General features: G+C 40.3%; 1 protein-coding gene across 4 annotated transcripts; it reads right to left on the bottom strand.

Moving 5' to 3' along the window:
• Window positions 1-1624: 1624 nt before the first annotated feature.
• Window positions 1625-17323, bottom strand: DDX3X (DEAD-box helicase 3 X-linked). 4 transcript variants are annotated; one of them, XM_061179401.1, is made up of 17 exons: window positions 17198-17323; window positions 14203-14260; window positions 12202-12249; window positions 10295-10427; window positions 9198-9356; window positions 9015-9129; window positions 8431-8566; window positions 7233-7318; window positions 6928-7026; window positions 6658-6818; window positions 6093-6237; window positions 5866-6010; window positions 5494-5675; window positions 5284-5401; window positions 4823-4976; window positions 4420-4556; window positions 1625-4214 (listed from the first exon to the last, which is right to left on the bottom strand). In XM_061179401.1, exons 1-17 carry the CDS (start codon window positions 17240-17242, stop codon window positions 4135-4137), a joined length of 2001 nt encoding a protein of 666 aa, XP_061035384.1. In that variant the 5' UTR covers window positions 17243-17323; the 3' UTR covers window positions 1625-4134. The 4 variants fall into 4 exon arrangements, with proteins under 4 accessions (XP_061035384.1, XP_061035383.1, XP_061035388.1 ...); XM_061179400.1 differs by having other exon boundaries at window positions 1626-4214; window positions 4420-4559; XM_061179405.1 differs by having other exon boundaries at window positions 1626-4214; window positions 9015-9114.
• Window positions 17324-18330: the final 1007 nt, after the last annotated feature.

Genomic DNA, 18330 nt, shown 5'->3' with positions numbered 1-18330 from the left:
AGGAAAAAAAAAAGGGGTCATGAAGAGCCTAGTGGCAGGATGGGAATAAAGACACAGACCTACTAGAGAATGGACTTGAGGATATGGGGAGGGGGAGGGGTGAGATGTGACAGGGTGAGAGAGTGTCATGGACATATATACACTACCAAATGTAAAATAGATGGCTAGTGGGAAGCACCCGCATAGCACAGGGAGATCAGCTCGGTGCTTTGTGACCACCTAGAGGGGTGGGATAGGGAGGGTGGGAGGGAGGGAGATGCAAGAGGGAAGAGATATGGCAACATATGTATATGTGTAACTGATTCACTTTGTTGTAAAGCAGAAGCTAGCACACCATTGTAAAGCAATTATACTTCAATAAAGATGTTAAAAAAAAAAAGGGCAAGAAAAAAAGCCATCGGAACAAATTTATGTCTAAGCATCAAGACACTGGGTATTTTCAAACATGACCCCTGTAAATCGTTTTTTGAAAAATATTATCTGATGTTGAAATTCAGCTGAGAGATGGAACGAACCCAGGAACACTTTAAAAGTGGGGAAATAATGAATTTATGTATTTAAGTATCTACAGAAATGTTAATAAACTTGGGTAAACATCTGCTCGACTAATCTCAAGAATTTAGGCAGTTCCTCCAGAGCAGTTATCTTAAGTGTTCACTCCTCATAATTTACATAAAAGGGCCAGTGAACCACGCTTAGAATCCAATTTCACTCTATTTGAACCACCTTCAGCCATTTGACTCTTTTCCATCTTGCCATTCTAAGGCAACCTCTTTCCACGCTTTCGATTAAGTTGACTCAACTACCATCCTATCTCCAAAATCAGTATAGCATATTATGCTCCAAAATTCTGCCCTACAAATTTAGGCTTGCTGCTCTGAAATTACAACTGATAAGCTCCGAAAATATAACTATCCAGAACCAAGTATGTCTTTACAATGCAAAAAAGTTATTAATCATACTGTAAAACTAGAACTCAAAACTGCAACGAAAGGTTGCATGTACTTTCATTAGGTGAAGCCATACCAAATTGCCAACATTTGACCATTTTTGACCCCCAAAACCAGAATAACCGTTGAATTTGGTTCATCACAACTTGTTAGAAGTTATCCAGTTACTGCTCTCGTATCATCTCCTGTTAACTGGCAGCAGCTGCCTGCAGCAATGTGTGGTAAAACTGGATGTCAGCAAATAAAACTAAAGGTAGAGAGGGCACACCCAGGCCATCTCTATCAACCTGACCCCAAATACGTTCTTATCCCTAAGTACTTACCACACTTGTTAGATTACTAATACATTTGATTTTTACCCAATTCATTTTTCCACTGTTCAACCATCCTTTGTATCAAGTGCTTCCAAGAACAGAGATTCCCCCCCCATAAATTTCAAACTATAATCAATAAGGTGTATAATAAGGACCTTTTAGATTTCCATCTATTACAAAAATCCTTTTTTCACTCTACTCCAAATACACACCATCTTCATCATTTATTAAAATTGCACCAGAGTAATTCTGTATCCAAGAGGCATTTCAAAATCAGCACTGGATGGCAACCCAAAAAATTACATCTTACAACTAACTCTTCAAGCAAAAGCACAACTTTATTTTCACCTCTAATAAACCACAATTGACAACAACAAAAGAGACTGTGCAGTTCAACTTTTTATTTTAATAAAATCAGAATATGCACAGCACATGCAGTGCTAGCATCTAAACTAATACAATAAGCAATTACTAAAGCTACAGTGACTTGAGGTTCAATCTTCACATTCAGCAAGTTTAAATCCACTCTTATGTGATTTTTGAAACCTTATAACTGAAAATATTGCTTGCTGATAAAACTTGCTCAAATGCTATCGCTGAATGTACAAGTCACTGATTATGCCAATACAACAAAGATAACCACATGTTTGAGGATTGCAATGAGCCAGACATTCACTGAAAAAAAAAAAATACACACAACGAAACAAAACTCACACAATATCTGAGAATCTGGACACTTCGTATCAGTGTTTTGAAGTGTTTCATTAATATCTTAAGACAAGTGTATCAAAACCTTGGCATGATTTAATTTAAAGTCGCCAATTTTATTTTTACTAACATCAGAAAGTTATGGCTACACTGCCAATGCCGGGTCTGCTTAATTTGACTTAAGAGTTTAATATGACTTAACATTAAAAGCTCACACTACCCCGAAATATATAATTTCACGCATACGGTGACATTCAACATTCAAGTGCCAGTGTTTTTGTACTGTCTTTTGGTCAAGTTTCTTTAAACTTTCAAAGAATCACTTTTAGGCTTACAAAAATAAATATTTGTCAAAATGTTCAATAAATATTACATAAAACTAGCAGCAAAAAGTATCTAGAAATCTGTCGTGTGCAAATAGTTTTCTTCCCAACTATCATTCCCATGGTCCCAAATAAATTTTAGAATCTAGTCCCATCCCCTTCCTAGACAAGCTGCGTTCAACAATCTCCAAGAGACAAAATAAGATTGGAAGTATAAGGACACGCACACAAGACATATATATAAAATTCTCTGAATGTGCAATAAAAGAAGTACTTTGTAAAAAGTTATGGGCAAAATGTACAAGGGCCTAAACCTAGACTAATTGAAATAGCACCATAACAAATGACCTCAATACTGTCAAGTGCACCTACTTAATAAAAGTTTTAGAACAAGGCACAATACACTTGAAAATCTATTGCACTTTAGGAAATTTTTGCCATCTTCCTATGCCACTGTAAAAAGATTGAGCGTTTTGATCACCGCATTCTGGCCACAAAATTAGCACAGAATTCAAAGTGGCAGAGGCATTTTAGTGGTGGACAATGCTCATCTTTGGCCAGATTTAGCATAAACAGACTATAAATACAATGGAAACCTATGCAACTAAAACTGACTAAAACTGCACTGTATAGCAGAATTGACACCTTGTGCAGTTATGTACATATTTCCAACCTGTGTGATCTCAAAGATTTCAGTTTGTTACTCTTCTGGAGCCATTTTTACAAAGTCTATAGTAAGCCAGTTTAACATCTCAACGCAGCTTGAACAGAGTAATGTAAATCGGCATTTAAAATAAAGCCTGCTGCATTAATTCTTCCTGTTCATACCCTCTTGACCAAAAAACATCAACACTAGCATGCGTTATTAGACCAAAAATCATCCAGGGCCCTAATGAGGGCTGGTCATTGCTGTGGTCAGCCATTCTACCATTTCAGTTTCATTTATGGCAGGCATTTAAAAAGTCTAAGTAGATGAATTCTCCTAAAAACCTATCTCAAGTTATCAGACCTTTAAACTTTCCCTGTAATAGTATGCCCACATCTGGCTAGCTCATAATTAATGATCTGCCTAAACATTGAAAGAGGAATTGCTGTATTTACTTGCATTAACTTTGAAAACAGTGCTTTGAATGTATGCATGTATTCATACATCACCTCATCATGACTGGAATGGCTTGTTTAAAGACTATCAGGTTCTAAATACCTATCCAGGATAGAGTGAGCAAATCAGAACTTTAACTTAATACAGTTTGCCACATTAGAAACTAATTCCATTAATATGCTTCAAGACGTTTGTTTGTTTTCCCCCAATCTGCAAGTATCAAAAAGCCCTAATGCAGGCTACCGCATAAGTTTTTTCCTTATAATATTTATGGATGAATCGATGATTCCTGTTAAGTTGTATCACACCTGTGTGCCAAGGTTTGATTTTAGCCCAAGTTCAGTAAATTTATTTTGTCAAAACAATTGGTATCTTGAGCATTACTGAGCCAACAGGACATCAAAATAAAAAGTTGTCTAAAGTTAAAGGCACAGTACATTAACAAACAAATGATCCTCAGTCACAAAATTATAAATGCAGTTTGGGATGGGGGTTGGGAGGGGAGTTAATCCAAACTACAGCAATGAAGTCTTCAAACCACCTTCTGAACAGGGCTGCTGATTGTTCCTTTCAACTCTTCATGTGACCTTGAGCTCCCTTAAAAAAAAAATTTCAGTGGAGAATCACAGCTGGTAATGTACTGCGAGTTCTTGAAGCTACACAAGGTATAGTCTGGCTAAGTTACATGTGGTTTCCATATTAGCTTGTTTGGCAGGGTGACCTACTGCAAAGCAGGTTCAGTTACCCCACCAGTCAACCCCCTGGGAGTTATAATTTCCTCCATATCCATCACTGTTGTAAAAGCCTCCATAGCCACCTAATGAAAGATTTAAAAAAGAGAAAAATTAATTAAGTCATCCACTGTTTAATACAATCTTTCCCTTCTTTAAGTATTTTGATGTAAAATTACAGAAAGCAATCTACAGGGCCGAACTTCCCAATATTTTAAATTATGCTTTGAAAAAGATGGAAAAGGAAAAAAAACCCCTTCCCAAAGATATGAGGTTAAAAATAAACATTACCTCCACCAAACCCTCTGCTGCTGCCATGGCCGCCTCCACCACTGCGGCTGCTGCTGGCGCGGCTGCTGCCGAAGCTGGAACTGCTGGGACCACTACTCTGTCGATAGTCTCTGGCACCAAATCCTCCACTGAATCTACTACTACAAAGACAAAATGTGTTAGAGTTCACATAAAGATGAAATTTCGACCAGATAACCCAAATCTTGTTGAAACTTCCCAATGACCAATTTCTGATTTTCCAATTCAAACAATTCCATCCAGCCCTATCTTCCCTAATAGTGATTTTTAAAAGGCCTTAGCTGTGAAAAGGCTGACACCAACTTAATGTCACTTAAATAACCTTGAAAAGTTAACCTTGGACATAGCACCCATCCCCATCATTATACACCATTTGTTAACTCACCTTTTGGATCGTCCACGACTGCTACCCTTGTAGTGGTGTTCATAAGCCATGTTTTCTAACCAAGATGGCACTTCTTGTTTAGCTTCAACAAGAAGATCCAACAAATCCTTGGTAATATTTATGTTCCTCTCATTAAAGAATGAGGTGGCAAGGCCTAAAACAGTTCCAGAAAGTACATAAATTAAGGTCTTCCATAAAGTAGCACAGTATTACTTTCATATTAGAGTATTAAGTAGAATACTAAAAAAAAAAGCACTATAAAAAAGCACTACTATTTGCTATTTAACGAACTCAAAGTTCTTTGAACAAACCCTGACTTTTCCTTCCACTTCTGCTAAGATATATCTTAATCGCATTCCTTGAAAATAGGAGTTCTTCTAATAAGATCCTGAAAGTTCTTTGCTGCAAGAATCACACTGAAAATCAGAAACCACCACACCATCAAGTAACCACACACTTACCAAGGTTTCCTACACGTCCTGTACGGCCAATGCGATGTACATATTCTTCAATATCACTGGGCAAGTCAAAATTGATAACATGTTTCACATTTGAAATGTCCAGTCCTCTTGCTGCTACCTAGAATATAACTTCTGTTACATATGGTCCATTTAAAAGAAAGCAAATAGTTGAACATGGCAACCTTGAGAATAAGATTATATTATACATACTGCTGTAGCCACTAGAATCGGGCTTTTTCCTGAGCGGAACTGGTGAAGAGCCTCTTCTCTATCTCTCTGAGATCGGTCTCCATGGATACTCGTACAGGCATATCCTTCATGGTACAAGAAATCCTCTAGAGAATCTGCACCCTTTTTGGTCTCCACAAACACTAAGGTCAGTGAATCTTTGCCTGAAGTTAAAATATTACAAGGTTTCCATTACTAAGAGTGGCTTGGTTCTCTTTGCACTTAATAAACTTGCAAATAGAGGCAATTAAAATAGACCGTTTCAACAGAATGTTTTGGATGAGGAGGAAAAGCAATAAAGGTGATCCAAATGGATTTATTACCTAAGCCACCAGAGTGATGCTAAAATTATACCTGTTGCATTTAGAAGGTCAAGCAGAAATGACCGTTTGTCTGACTCTTCCACCCAGACTACTTTCTGTGTGATGTTTTCAGAGGTAGAGCCAACTCTTCCTACAGCCAGAAAGATATACTCATCCAAGAAATCACGAGCAAGCATCTGAAAGAAAAAAAAATTATTTTATTATCTATTGAGATAAACAAATTCCTAACTAAATAAGATTTGCAGCATCAAACAATACCTGTATTTCCTTCGGGAAAGTAGCACTAAACATCATAGTGTGGCGAACTCCCTTTGGTGGCATAGTATCTTGTTCAACGATTCTACGTATTTGAGGCTCAAACCCCATATCCAACATCCGATCAGCTTCATCTAACACCAAGTATCTGCCATGAAAAAAAAAAAAATCCAGTTTAGAATTTGAGGAGAAAAAATAGTTTTAATACAGCTGTTTCTATAAGCACAATTAATTATTCATTCAGGTTGTTAAATTCCTCACACCACACAATTTGACCCATGTACGTGAGACAAAGCACAGGATCTTTGCCACTAAATAAATGGTCCAAGATAGTACACCCAAATTAGCTCTTATACTTGACTCTGGTCCCAAAGTCTGGTCATTCTCAGACTCTACTAAAATGTCACTGATTTTTCAACATTAAAATTACAATGAGCAAACTTTCTGGAAAAGCTGGAAGACTAAAATAAATCTCTTCTCCATCTTAAAATTTATGGACAAGTTCCACAAAACTAATGGCCAGTAATTTTTTAATTAATGCATTCCACACATTTAAAAATTAACATACTTGCAGAAGTCTAATCCAATCTTCCCTCTTTCCATCATATCCACTAGACGTCCTGGAGTGGCTACTAACAAGTGGCATCCACGTTCTAAGTCTCGAATTTGCTGACCAATATCAGCACCACCATAAACCACGCAAGGACGAACTCTAGATCGGTATGAAAACTGTAAGCAAAGAAATTTTATCATCTTTAAGGCCAAGATTTTTACATGGTCATAAAACACTGCATCAGAATCAATGAGAAAGCCGATGATCTCTGAAATGCATACTTACTTTCCTGGCTTCCTCATAGATCTGTACAGCCAATTCTCTAGTTGGTGCTAACACCAAGGAGATTGGGTATTGTTTGCGGCGCCCATACCTTCCATTTTCCTAAGAAATAAGTTATAAGTTAAACTCAACATCCTTTTTTAAAGGTTCATTACACATAATTCCCTTCTGTAATTCATGGATTATATGTAAAAACTGTTTCTAATTATATAGGTTAGAATACAAGTCTTACTGTCATTTAGAAAGCTTTCTCAACAGCTACCTACAAGGTTCTACAATCATTTCCCATCTTATATAGAAATATTTACCTTCATGGCCCTCAAAGCCTCGCCTGGACCATCAGAATAAATCTGACTCAAGATGGGCAAGAGAAATGCTGCAGTTTTTCCAGACCCTGTTTAAAAAAAGCATATTCATTTAACCACAGAAAAACCTGTTTATTATTTTTGAATATATATTGGTAGATGAGTGTTTTTTTAACTGCCCAACAACTTAACAATTAATTAGCAATTTTACTTTATTCCCAAATTAATTTTCTAAAAATTAATAGCTAATTAAAAAAATACCAAGTGACGACTTTGATCAATCTGTAATAGGAGTTAGCAAACTAAGGCCCAACCTGTATCTTTGTAAATAAAGCTTTACTGGAATATAGCTGTGACCAATAATTTTACATATCATCTATGGCTGCCTTCATACAACAGCAGAGCTGAATAGTTGCAACAGAGACCACATGGTCCATAATCCAAAAAAATATTTTGTTCATTTACAGAAAATGTATACCAAACTCTGGTCACTCACAATGTAGTAGTATTCACTTCTTCGCATTTGTGCAAAGAGAGCAGGAATTCTGTCTCAAAACTGGTGTCAATTTCAATTTTTAACACTTCCTTGTAGGTACTGTACATACTGATAATGTATAAAGGATGACATTCTCACTCTTCCATAGGGAAAGAAAGATACCAAATTATTCAAGCGCCATATATTTTTATTGGGAGAATCTTGTCACTCTTTCAAACTGGCCAAACTCACACAGATATAATAAAGTCTGTTCTCAATTCAGAGGCTGTAACTACCCCCATTCCCAAAAGATGGGAGGTAAGGACCCTTCCCTTGGCCACATTCCCATGGATCGCAAGCTATTCTCTAATCTTATCCTTCTTATCCCAGATACAATAATGTTATAGTGCTAACTTTCCCACCACTGCAGTCACAATAACCTATCCCTGTTGCAGCAATATCAGGGTCATGACTTTCTATAGGCTATCCCCAAGACACCATAATGGAAACACTAGAGGTAATACAGGATCCAAACGGCTAAGACAAAAGAGATACCGTCCAGCTACTCCTCATGTGTATCAAAGTATACTACTCAGGCTACAAACAGGACTCAAGCTTCCTCATGAAACTTAGATACTTCACGCGTATTTTTTTGGTATTGGTTTTATGAGAGCAAGCAGAGTTAAGGTATTCTGGATGACTTTTTACTTTATCAAGTCTGCTTACCTGTTTGGGCACAAGCCATCAAGTCTCTCTTCTCTTTGATAATAGGAATAGCATGCTTTTGCACTGGAGTCGGACGAGTGTAGCGAGTAAGCTCAATGTTTCCCATAATAATTTCTCCCATCTCAACATCACTGAACTGTCAAGAAATTCATCAGGGTTAAATAGGTAGACATGCTACCTGGAGCCATTTTGCTTTATACAAATACAATGGGGGAAAAAACCCCTATCAACCAACTTGTACTTTAGTTTACAGCTGCTTTAAATAAAAGTTATCGTGTTACATTTTGAAGGGCAGGGGGAAAAAACAACAACAACAACCCCCTAAGCTTAACCTACACTGGAAAAGTTTTGGGTTCCTCCCATGTCTGACCTATTTTCTATTTCAAATTTTAGTAATGGTAACACTGAACTCAATCTCCCCCTTTCCACAAACCAACGAGGCGGGCTTTTAGAGTAACTTTAAAAGACTGTTAACACAAAGCAGGCATGGTCTATATAGGCCTTTAGGAATCCCATCTCATCTTGTTGTGCTGTGAAAATACTTACACTTCCCTCTGTCTTAAAGGTCAAGCAAAAATACTTACACTTTCAATGTGTGGAGGACAGTTGTTGCCTGTTGCCTCAACTGGAATGTCATCGTATTTTTCAAAGTTAATCCCAGTGTTGCCTCCAGAAAAAAGTTCTCTGAAATCAGAAGATCTGTAAGTTTATGTGTTATACTAGCCAATAAGGCTTCATCACAATTAACATACATTTCAAAAACTTACTGTTCCAAGCGTTCACTTGGCGGGAGTGGTTTTGACCAATCATCTTCATCTGATTTGTCACACCAGCGACTATTTCCGCCACGTTCATATTTTCCAAAGCCACCTCTTTCACCACGGCTGCCAATGCTGTCATAGTCACCTCGTCCACGATCATCAAACCTGAACAGCACAAGCAATTAATCAGAATCTTATCATTTAACCATTATCAGATTCCTACCACTACTCTAGAACCGTGCCTGAAGAGAAGTTCATTATGGCTAATTTCAAGGATGTCAACGGTCCAGCTCAGGCTTACTCTTATTTGACAAATAAGGCCCTCTAACCAGATTGTATCATTTACATATTTTCTAAATTCAGTATCCTTTATTCTTATTACACAGCCTACATAGGCCTCATACATGTTGAAATTGAATCACGTCTTTATACCTGAAACTAATAGAGTACTGTAAATCAACTGTAGTTCAATAAAAACAAACTACGCTTGGGAGGGGCGAGGGGGAAGAATCAGTCTTATACACATGAAACCAGCATATAACTTACACCTTTAAATGTTCTCATCCAAATATTTCTAGTGGTAGGGAAAAGAGGAAAGTATCACACCAAATATCAATTGTCCCAATTATATCAGGATGCTACTTAAAGGACAATTCACCTGTGTGACAAACTTTGGATAAAAAGGTAGAAAATAATCCTTACCTGAATTAAGATGTTTTTAGTTTTAGGCCTGTTTTCGAAAAATCAGGACACAGAGGACTAACCACAGCTATTAGGCGCATGAGGTCAGTTCACCACACTTGTGTAATCAAAAATATAAGGCGTTTAAAAATCGTCATATAGAATATCCACGAAAATGTCAACCAAATTAGGCCATTCACTAAAACTCTTTTAAGTAGAATATGTAAAACTAGAGAAATATAAAAATAACTGATTTCATTATGCCAAAAGGCATGTTCTTCTAATTCTTGAATAACAAGTTCAATTTAGTAGACCTCTTACAGTTAAAAAAATACATAAATATGATTAAACAGACATAATACCAATTTCTAAATTGTTGTATTGTACACGTAAAAAAGGCAAGAAAATAAGAAATCACTCACCTTCCCCTTGATCCACTTCCACGATCACTGAAGAAACTAGACTTCCCTCTTGAATCACTACGGCAACCAAAACTGCTGTATGCATCCTTATCTTTACTAGAACTCCACCCTGAACTGTCTTTATCATAGAATCCTTCAAAAAAAAAAAAAGCAAACCCATTTTATTATATTATTTAGAAAATGACAATACTTTAAAACATGTTTCGGAATCTGAAGCCCTCTAACTGACTATCCCATCTCTGGACCAGAGGGACAACGGAAATATTCCTACCACAGCACTAGAATATACTGTGCACTAAACAAAGCAATCGACAGTCTGAAAATGTTCTGAATGAATACCACTTCTAAAAGGTCAATAGCTTTGCCTGTAACGATGATTATGGTATTGTTACATGACCATCACAATTTAACTTCCATTCATTTTATAGGTGTGAATGAGTTTACTAGGAGTTACCATTATTTCAATGTCTCTTAGAAGTGACATTCATTTAAAACATTAAGAATGTCAGTTTACTTGGTTTAATACAGTATTTCTTAGTTTCAATAGTAAAAAGTTTAAGAACAGTGCTCTGTTCACATGAAGTACATACTACCAGATAAGAATTAGGAATATATAGAAAAAAGGAAAATCCTCATCCCTACACAACTCAGTGTAGACAGGTTCCTAGGGTACAGCTATAAACATTCAGTAAGAGGGGATGACAAAGGTGTAAATTATCCCAACAGGTAGATGGTTTAAAGACAAGTAGAGGGTTTAACTAGCTTCAGTGACACTTTATTAAACAGTCAGAGATAGTTTATAAGTTAAGTTACTTTCCTTCCACCTCCTGCCTCTACCAGCCAGGTGATCAACAGTCTTAGCTACCAATAAAGAGCTGAGTTAGATTTCTAAGATCTCTTTCAGCTCTAACTCCTATATGATACTGCCTCTCTCCCTGCTGATTCCTGTCATTGCAACAAAGGGAGAAAAGCACTAAATATACATGGGAGTCAATTTCAGCTAGTGCCTTCTAAGGAATGAGCACCCATGATGATAAAGACTCTACAGTAAATAAAAGCAATGATATGATAGCCAAGAAATTATAATACAGATTTTATATTCCATGCATTGCCAGGGACAGTGAAGCTAACACGGACTACCTATGGATATGGAGAAACGACAGCAAACCATGTGCTTCTGTGGACTCTCCACCCTTCCAATCCTGCCTTCTTTATCCACTATCTTCCCTCTTCTTGACCTTCAGTTTTCCTGACCTTCCCCTTTTCCTCCAAATCTCAGATCACCTATTTTATGGAATACACAGCACCCAAACAATTGTCCCATAATATGAGCCATCTACTAGTTCTCTGTCACTTATTTACGAAGTTAATGGGAAAAGACCAGCTGCTGTGATACCTTTTAGACAAGACCTTTCAAATGAAGCAGTTAAGGCAAGGAGATGAAGCCAGAGAATCACTCCCATCTATTGGGAGCGTGCCCAATGCTTGTTAACTATTCCCCAATAACCCCATCTTCATTTTGGCACCTCTGCAAGACAGGAATAACTGGGTTGTCATCACTATGCAACAGTTGGTTTACACAGTAATGGGTGTCCAATCACCTTTTTCAAATTGAAATCATGCTGTGAATGATTACAAACACAGGTTAAGCACAAGACTAGTGAAATTGTACAAAACCATGCCCTTGGCCTCAGAAGAGTTTGACATAGGAAATGCAGTTTTCCACTGTCTGACATTAGATGAGTTTTTCCAAAATGAGTAAATAAACCCTAATATCTGAAACAGTTCTGCCAGTAGCAGAGGTGAGGCACAATGTTTACAGACTTCTCCAGGTGTCTCATTTTCCCTAGGCTCCAACTTCTAAATGCAGCAAGAATTAGGTATACCAAGTTGTTCAAAGGACTTACCTTTAGTAGCTTCTCTGTTCCTTAAGTGAGGAGGAATATAGCGCCCTTCTAAAAGAAATTAACAAAGTTAAACTTCATATTCCATAAAACTTTAAGTTAAAGCTTTTTGGCCAAAATTTGTGCTATTAAAAAACAGTCCTGGAAAGAAATTTTTTAAATCTATAGTCCTCCAGTCTGACTATGTACTTGGAAATTGATAAGTGGGGGAAAAAAAAATCTACTTTTATTTTAAACGGGTTATTGCGTTAATAAGTAGAATTTTAAAAGGGAAAGGAGAACTTTCCCTTTCCCTAGGTTTGACTTGGAACCTAATAGTTGAAATCTACAAATACATAAATTTAACTTGTCACTAGTGGTTAGTTTAACACAATATTTTAAAAGGCCTGCTATGATTTCAGAGAATTGTCACAAACAAAAGAGTTACAACGTTAAGTATTACTACAACAACCTAAAAAACATGTAACAAACATTAATAAATCATTTAACATGTAGCAGAAGTGTTACTATAACAACCCAAAAGTAATAAACATGTAACTAGCCACTAAGAGGCTTTTTTGTTTCTACCCTGGTTAAGTTCCAAGACATAGAATACATATGTAACATAGGAAAGTTGCAAGAGGGGGAATGATTTCAAGGAACTGTGAATTTTAATTCGAGACTTGCAGAGTTTAAGGAAAGTCAACTGTTTTTCTGTATGCACAAGAATACAGCCTAGACAATGGATGAGAATCAAAAGCAAATAATGTATATATCCACCAAGTAAAGCCAACTTGCTTTATCACTAGTTAATCTGCAATTTAACTTTTTCACTTCTGGGTTGAATTAATTATTAAAGATCTCTATTAGAATGATCAAGTCCTAAATGATTCTTAGCATGCCAAATAAACTGAAATTTAAAACAAATACCAAGTAACTGTGCCCAGTGAGGCCCTCCTTGCCTAAAAATGAAGACCTGCCCTTTACTATGCAACAAAGAGAGCTTGAAGAAATGGTGCTTTCAGACCTTACATACAGCCGATACACATTTTTTTTCCTCTTTTTGGTTAATAGGGTAGGAAGAGACCTGAGCCGAAGCAGGTCTATTGCCAATAATAAACCACCAAGATCCCCTACACCTTAATACTAATCTCTACCAAGTATCCAAAAAACCCTTTTAAGAAAAAAAAAAACTAAATAAAACTTCTATATCTAACTTTTCAAAAGAATACAACAATTCAGCATTTAAAATCCTAACCACCACCCCAAGATTCATTATGGCCTTGTTCTATTATTTTTTTAAAAAATATTTATTTGGCCGCACCAGGTCTTAGTTACAGCATGCGGGATCTTTAGTTGTGGCATGCAGGATCTCGTTCCCTGACCAGGGATCGAACCCGGGCCCCCTGCATTGGGAGCGCGGAGTCTTAACCACTGGGCCACCAGGGAAGTCCCTAGCCTTGTTCTATTATTAAGTCTCATGTTCTTCATGGGAAAGAGATAGCTGTAGCTGATGAATGTGAATGTTCCCTTTATTCAGTTTAATTCTGGTAGATTCACTCTAATAGTGATATACACATTCCCATCACCTTTAAGCTGGGCTCAGGATTCATAATGGACATAATCAAACCCTTCTAGAGATAATTTGTGTTTTGTATAAGGTCCTTAATGATTGTTTTCATTCAAGAAAACTATTCCGTTTTGTTATAAAAAGACCACAAAGCGGGACTTCCACTGCAAGGGGCATGGGTTCTACCCCTGGTCGGGGAACTAAGATCCTGCATGCTGCGCGGTTCGGCCAAAACCCCCCCCCAAAAACCCCCACAATGCTACCCACCTAATTCTTTACACAGTAAAAATTTGCAGAGAAATTCTTAAATTTTAAACAAATCCAACGAAATATTAAGGTATTAAAGCTCTAATACTCAGTAACACAGCATTGCCAAATCAACTATATTTCAATGAAATAATTTTTTTAAAAAAAGCCCTAATATTCACAGTAAATCCATAAAACGTTTTACTTACTGCTGGCGGTACTTCCTCCACTCTGATTATCAGAAGAGTTCAGGTCTAGGCCAGCAAACTAGAAAAGAGTTAAACTTTGGTTAGCAGCCCATGTGCAGAAATATTACACTAAGAGAAAACTAGTCTTGCTCTCTAGCATTTACTAGCACTAGTTGCCCTGTCTGCCTCACCGGGGATGTGAAACTCTTAAGGAGAATGTGACTAGGCATGTGCTTCGGAGACAATTAAGTTGTAAGCAAATGCAAAATACTTTACTACAGTACTACTGTATATACTGCAGAAGGTACCACACCAAGATGGTGGTGCTATCCAGGAGAAACTGGGTCCAAATGTAAGTCATTCATTCAAAATGAATCTTCCCTGTAACGTTTTCCATAGTAAAAGTTCAAGAAATTTAAATTATTTTAAAATGTCAAATAGTCATTGGATTCACTTTAGCTCCAAACATTTGGAGACAAATGTTTTCAATGTCCCCAACCTTCTACTTGGAATTATTTTAAACCTACAAAGCACACCTGAAAAATGTCAGAACAAAAATTTTATCAACCATTTCGTAGTTCCTTTATCCCTAAATACTGCACAAATATTTTAAATTAGAGTAGCACTCTTCAGAACAAAAATTAATATAACCACCACTTACTGAGCAGTACTAAGCACAACCCTATGAAGTAGGTACCTACTTGTTCTCCCACTTTCACAGTTAAGTTCAGAACACTTCGGACATAAATGGCACAACTGGCATTTAGTGTCCTTAATGAGGAGGACACATTTTACTGCCTTTATCTCCACGTCTACCCGTCCCTTTACACTGGTAGCTCAAAGCCTCAACATTCTAAAAAAGAGATCTATCTTCGTCGCATTCTGGAATAACTAAACAAACTATTTACAAGCAATAGGGGCAAAACTATATGTGCCAAAAGCAGTGTTTCATTTTTTTAATGTACCCAGTCACAGCACTATTGCCACCTGTTTGCAAAGGTGATACGTTATACCATAACGTTTAAGTTCTGTTAAAAGCTCAAAGTTATACAGTCAAATTGCAAGCATCATCAATGGAGGCACTGAAAATTGGAAGCAGATGCTAAATCTTGGGAAAAAAATGAGTATGGTAAGGCAGGTCATTTCCTAATTTCTATCAGCAAAAATGCTGTCATGTTTTCTCGGCACTAGTTATCTCAGCAACAGACTGATACTTTAACGCACAATAGGAACAAACTTTCTTTTTGCACTTGTTGCAGTACGTTTTGTTATTAATTTTACACTTGGCAAACACTAAATGCTACTGTAAACTGTTAGGATTACGTTATTGCAATTTTCTCAGTTGTGAAATTAGCTTGCCGCTTAATTCTAACGACTCTGCATACTTTTTCCAATTACTTCGATTACAAATTTCATTCCTGCCTAGAATCTTAAATACAGCACTACCTACAACACGGTAAATGTTAAAACTGGAAACAGCCTATGCTCTTGATAACAGATTTTTTATGTCTCTGCTCCATTTAACATATGACGCGTCAGCAATTTGGAGAATTCAAACTGATTCATTAATGGAAAAAATGCTCCCCCCAAAACAGGTCACTAAGTCCTTAAAAACATATTACACACGACTACATTAAAGTCTACTGACAATTCATTTGCGTCACTCGACTTCGTTTCAGAATTTCGGAGCTCGTGGTAGGCAGAAGTTTACTTAAAGGCAACAAACATCGCACTGAAGAGCTTCTCTGAAGCGCGGTGCCACTGTTGCTGAGGGATGCAGACTTCCTGCCACCTCAGCCCAGAACCCCTCCTCTACCTCTAAACCCTTAGAAGAGGGCGTTCCGGTTAAGACGACAGACCCGGAGCCTCTGACCCATTTCAAAATTTCAGTCCACAAGCAGCAACAAGTCAACAACAAAATTGTTTATTTCTCCCCAAACCACATTCCGGGTGTTTTCCTCTGGCCGAGTCCCTAATCAAACGCCCGCATCAAAGTGGCCTAACCCTGAGGACACTCGTACACTCCGTGGCACCCCCTCCCCCCAAACGACGCGCGGCCCTGGGCTAAATCGCCACACAGTGACTACCGTGAGCATGTGAAGCAGGGCGGCCGCAAACCTCCCTGACGTCTCCCCACCGCGTTCAACCTCGAACTCTAGAGCCCGGCGCCACCGCGCACGCAGCGGCCCATTCTTCCCTCCCTCCCTCCTTCCCTCCCTTCCCCCTCTCCCCTCCTCCCCCCCTAATCTTCTGCGTCACAAAACTTTCCACTCCGGAAACGCGGCCTCACGGGCCGTGGCTCCCGGCCTGCGGAAGCCGGGCTGGAGCGAAAAAGGCCTGCGGAAGGAAGCCCGGGAGGAACAAGATGCCCATCCATCCCCGTTTCCGGGCCCTCGGCGGCCCGGCCTCTCCCGCCCGTGGGCCGCAGCGCCGCCCAGCCACCCGACCCCACACAAAGGAGGCCGCCGCCATTACCCCGCGCGAAGGCCACCCCCCGCGCCGCCCCCTCCCACATTCCAGGGCCGCGTTCCTCCTCCCGCTCACACGCGCGTGCACACACACACACACACGCCAACGCCGCTCGGCTCTGACAGGAATCCGAGCCGCGCACGCCGCGAGCGCCGGAGCCCTCAGGAGCAAAAAGGTCCCCATTCGTGAACCGCCGCGCCACCCCCCCGCCATGGGTCACTAGTCAGTCGAGGTTCGCGCGTGCGCGCCTCCGCGAGAGCGCTCGCCCCCTCCCCCTCCGCCCGCCTGCGCACGCACACACAAAAGCCGCCATTGTGCTCAAGCCGGGGACAATACCGCGAGCCAAGCAGGGGCCCCAGCGACAGCCACAAGTAGCATTCCTGTCACCTTCCCGTTCCCCCACAGCCCTGGGGCATTCACACTCACCAGCCCGAGGGACCCAGCAAATGGGAACTGAGGATACCAGCTAGCACTGCGCCACAAACCAGGTTAGGTCAGGGGAGAGAATTCATGCGGCAACAACCCTGGTAGGCTCCTTGCGGCTCACCTGCTGGTCCAGCCCGAGCGCATTTTCCACCGCCACATGACTCATCCCTGAAGAGTACCGAGAACTCGGAGTCTTCCGCTGCTGAGCTAATGTGTTTGGCTCACCGCAAAGGCCCTCTCACGGGAGAACTGCGGCTCTGAGGCGCACGGCGCGGCCACGGATCTAATATACCCGCTGGAACGGCTGCTACGTCAGCACGTAAGACGTGTGCCCTCCCTCTCACACCCGCACTCCTCCCGCCGCTACGACTTCTGCCTAGCTACTGCGCTCTCGTTTAGTCCTAACCTCGCGGGATTTCCTAGTCGGTCGCGTCTGCGGCTCGTCGTCCTACCTTGGCACTGAGAGCGCCAAATGCTGTCCTAGTTTGCTTGAGTTCCACTTCCCCTGTCCTCCGCTATTACCCTAGCCAGGTCTAGATCTCGAGATCTCGCGAGAATTCCTCACCTCCCGCTTTCCGCCAGCTGGGAGACCTTAAAATCTAATACAGATCTTTTCCCCCTTTTTTTCCGTAACGTCCCCAGTTTTCGCTGTTCCGTTGTTTCTTGGGAGCGCTCTCTCCTTTCTCTCTCAGTCCCCCGGACTTGGAGATGTTGTGAGATTTCTCCAAACTAATTGGCCCTAGCGTTTTCGCGGGCAGACTCCCCAAAATCGGAGTTAGGCCAAGAGAGGCCCAAAGCCCAGGGGGCGGCGGGTCACGTGACTGCAGGTGTCGAACGCGGAGGCCATTTTGTGGAGCAGGAAACTGGTTTTAAATAGAGTGCTCGGAATCGGGGGAGGAGAGGGGAAAGAGGGAGGGAGGAGGCGGGAAGAGGGGGGAGAGGAGGAGGGGAAAAAAGAGGAAGGAGGAGGGAAGAGGGCGGGATGGTGACCAGGGGACGGGGGAGACGAGTGGAGGGGAGCCGGTGGCGCGCGCAGGTGGTGAGACGCTTTACCGCGCGGTTGCCTAGGCAGCGGGGGCACCGCCTAGGAAAGCCAGAGCCCTTCAGGTTCCCTACACTCCCCCGACCCCGCGCCCCCCCCAAGCGAGAGCGCTCTGGCGCGCGCGTCCCCGCCCCCCGCGGTGAGGAAACAATGAGACAGTCACGCGCTGAACTAGAGTGGGTGGTAGCGCACCCTCCTGAGACCCCAGCCCT

Source organism: Eubalaena glacialis, chromosome X (genome assembly GCF_028564815.1).
Source record: "Eubalaena glacialis isolate mEubGla1 chromosome X, mEubGla1.1.hap2.+ XY, whole genome shotgun sequence".
Taxonomy (NCBI): Eukaryota; Metazoa; Chordata; class Mammalia; order Artiodactyla; family Balaenidae; genus Eubalaena; species Eubalaena glacialis.
The sequence above is the reverse complement of the archived record's forward strand: the minus strand, read 5'-3'. Positions and strand labels throughout refer to the sequence as shown.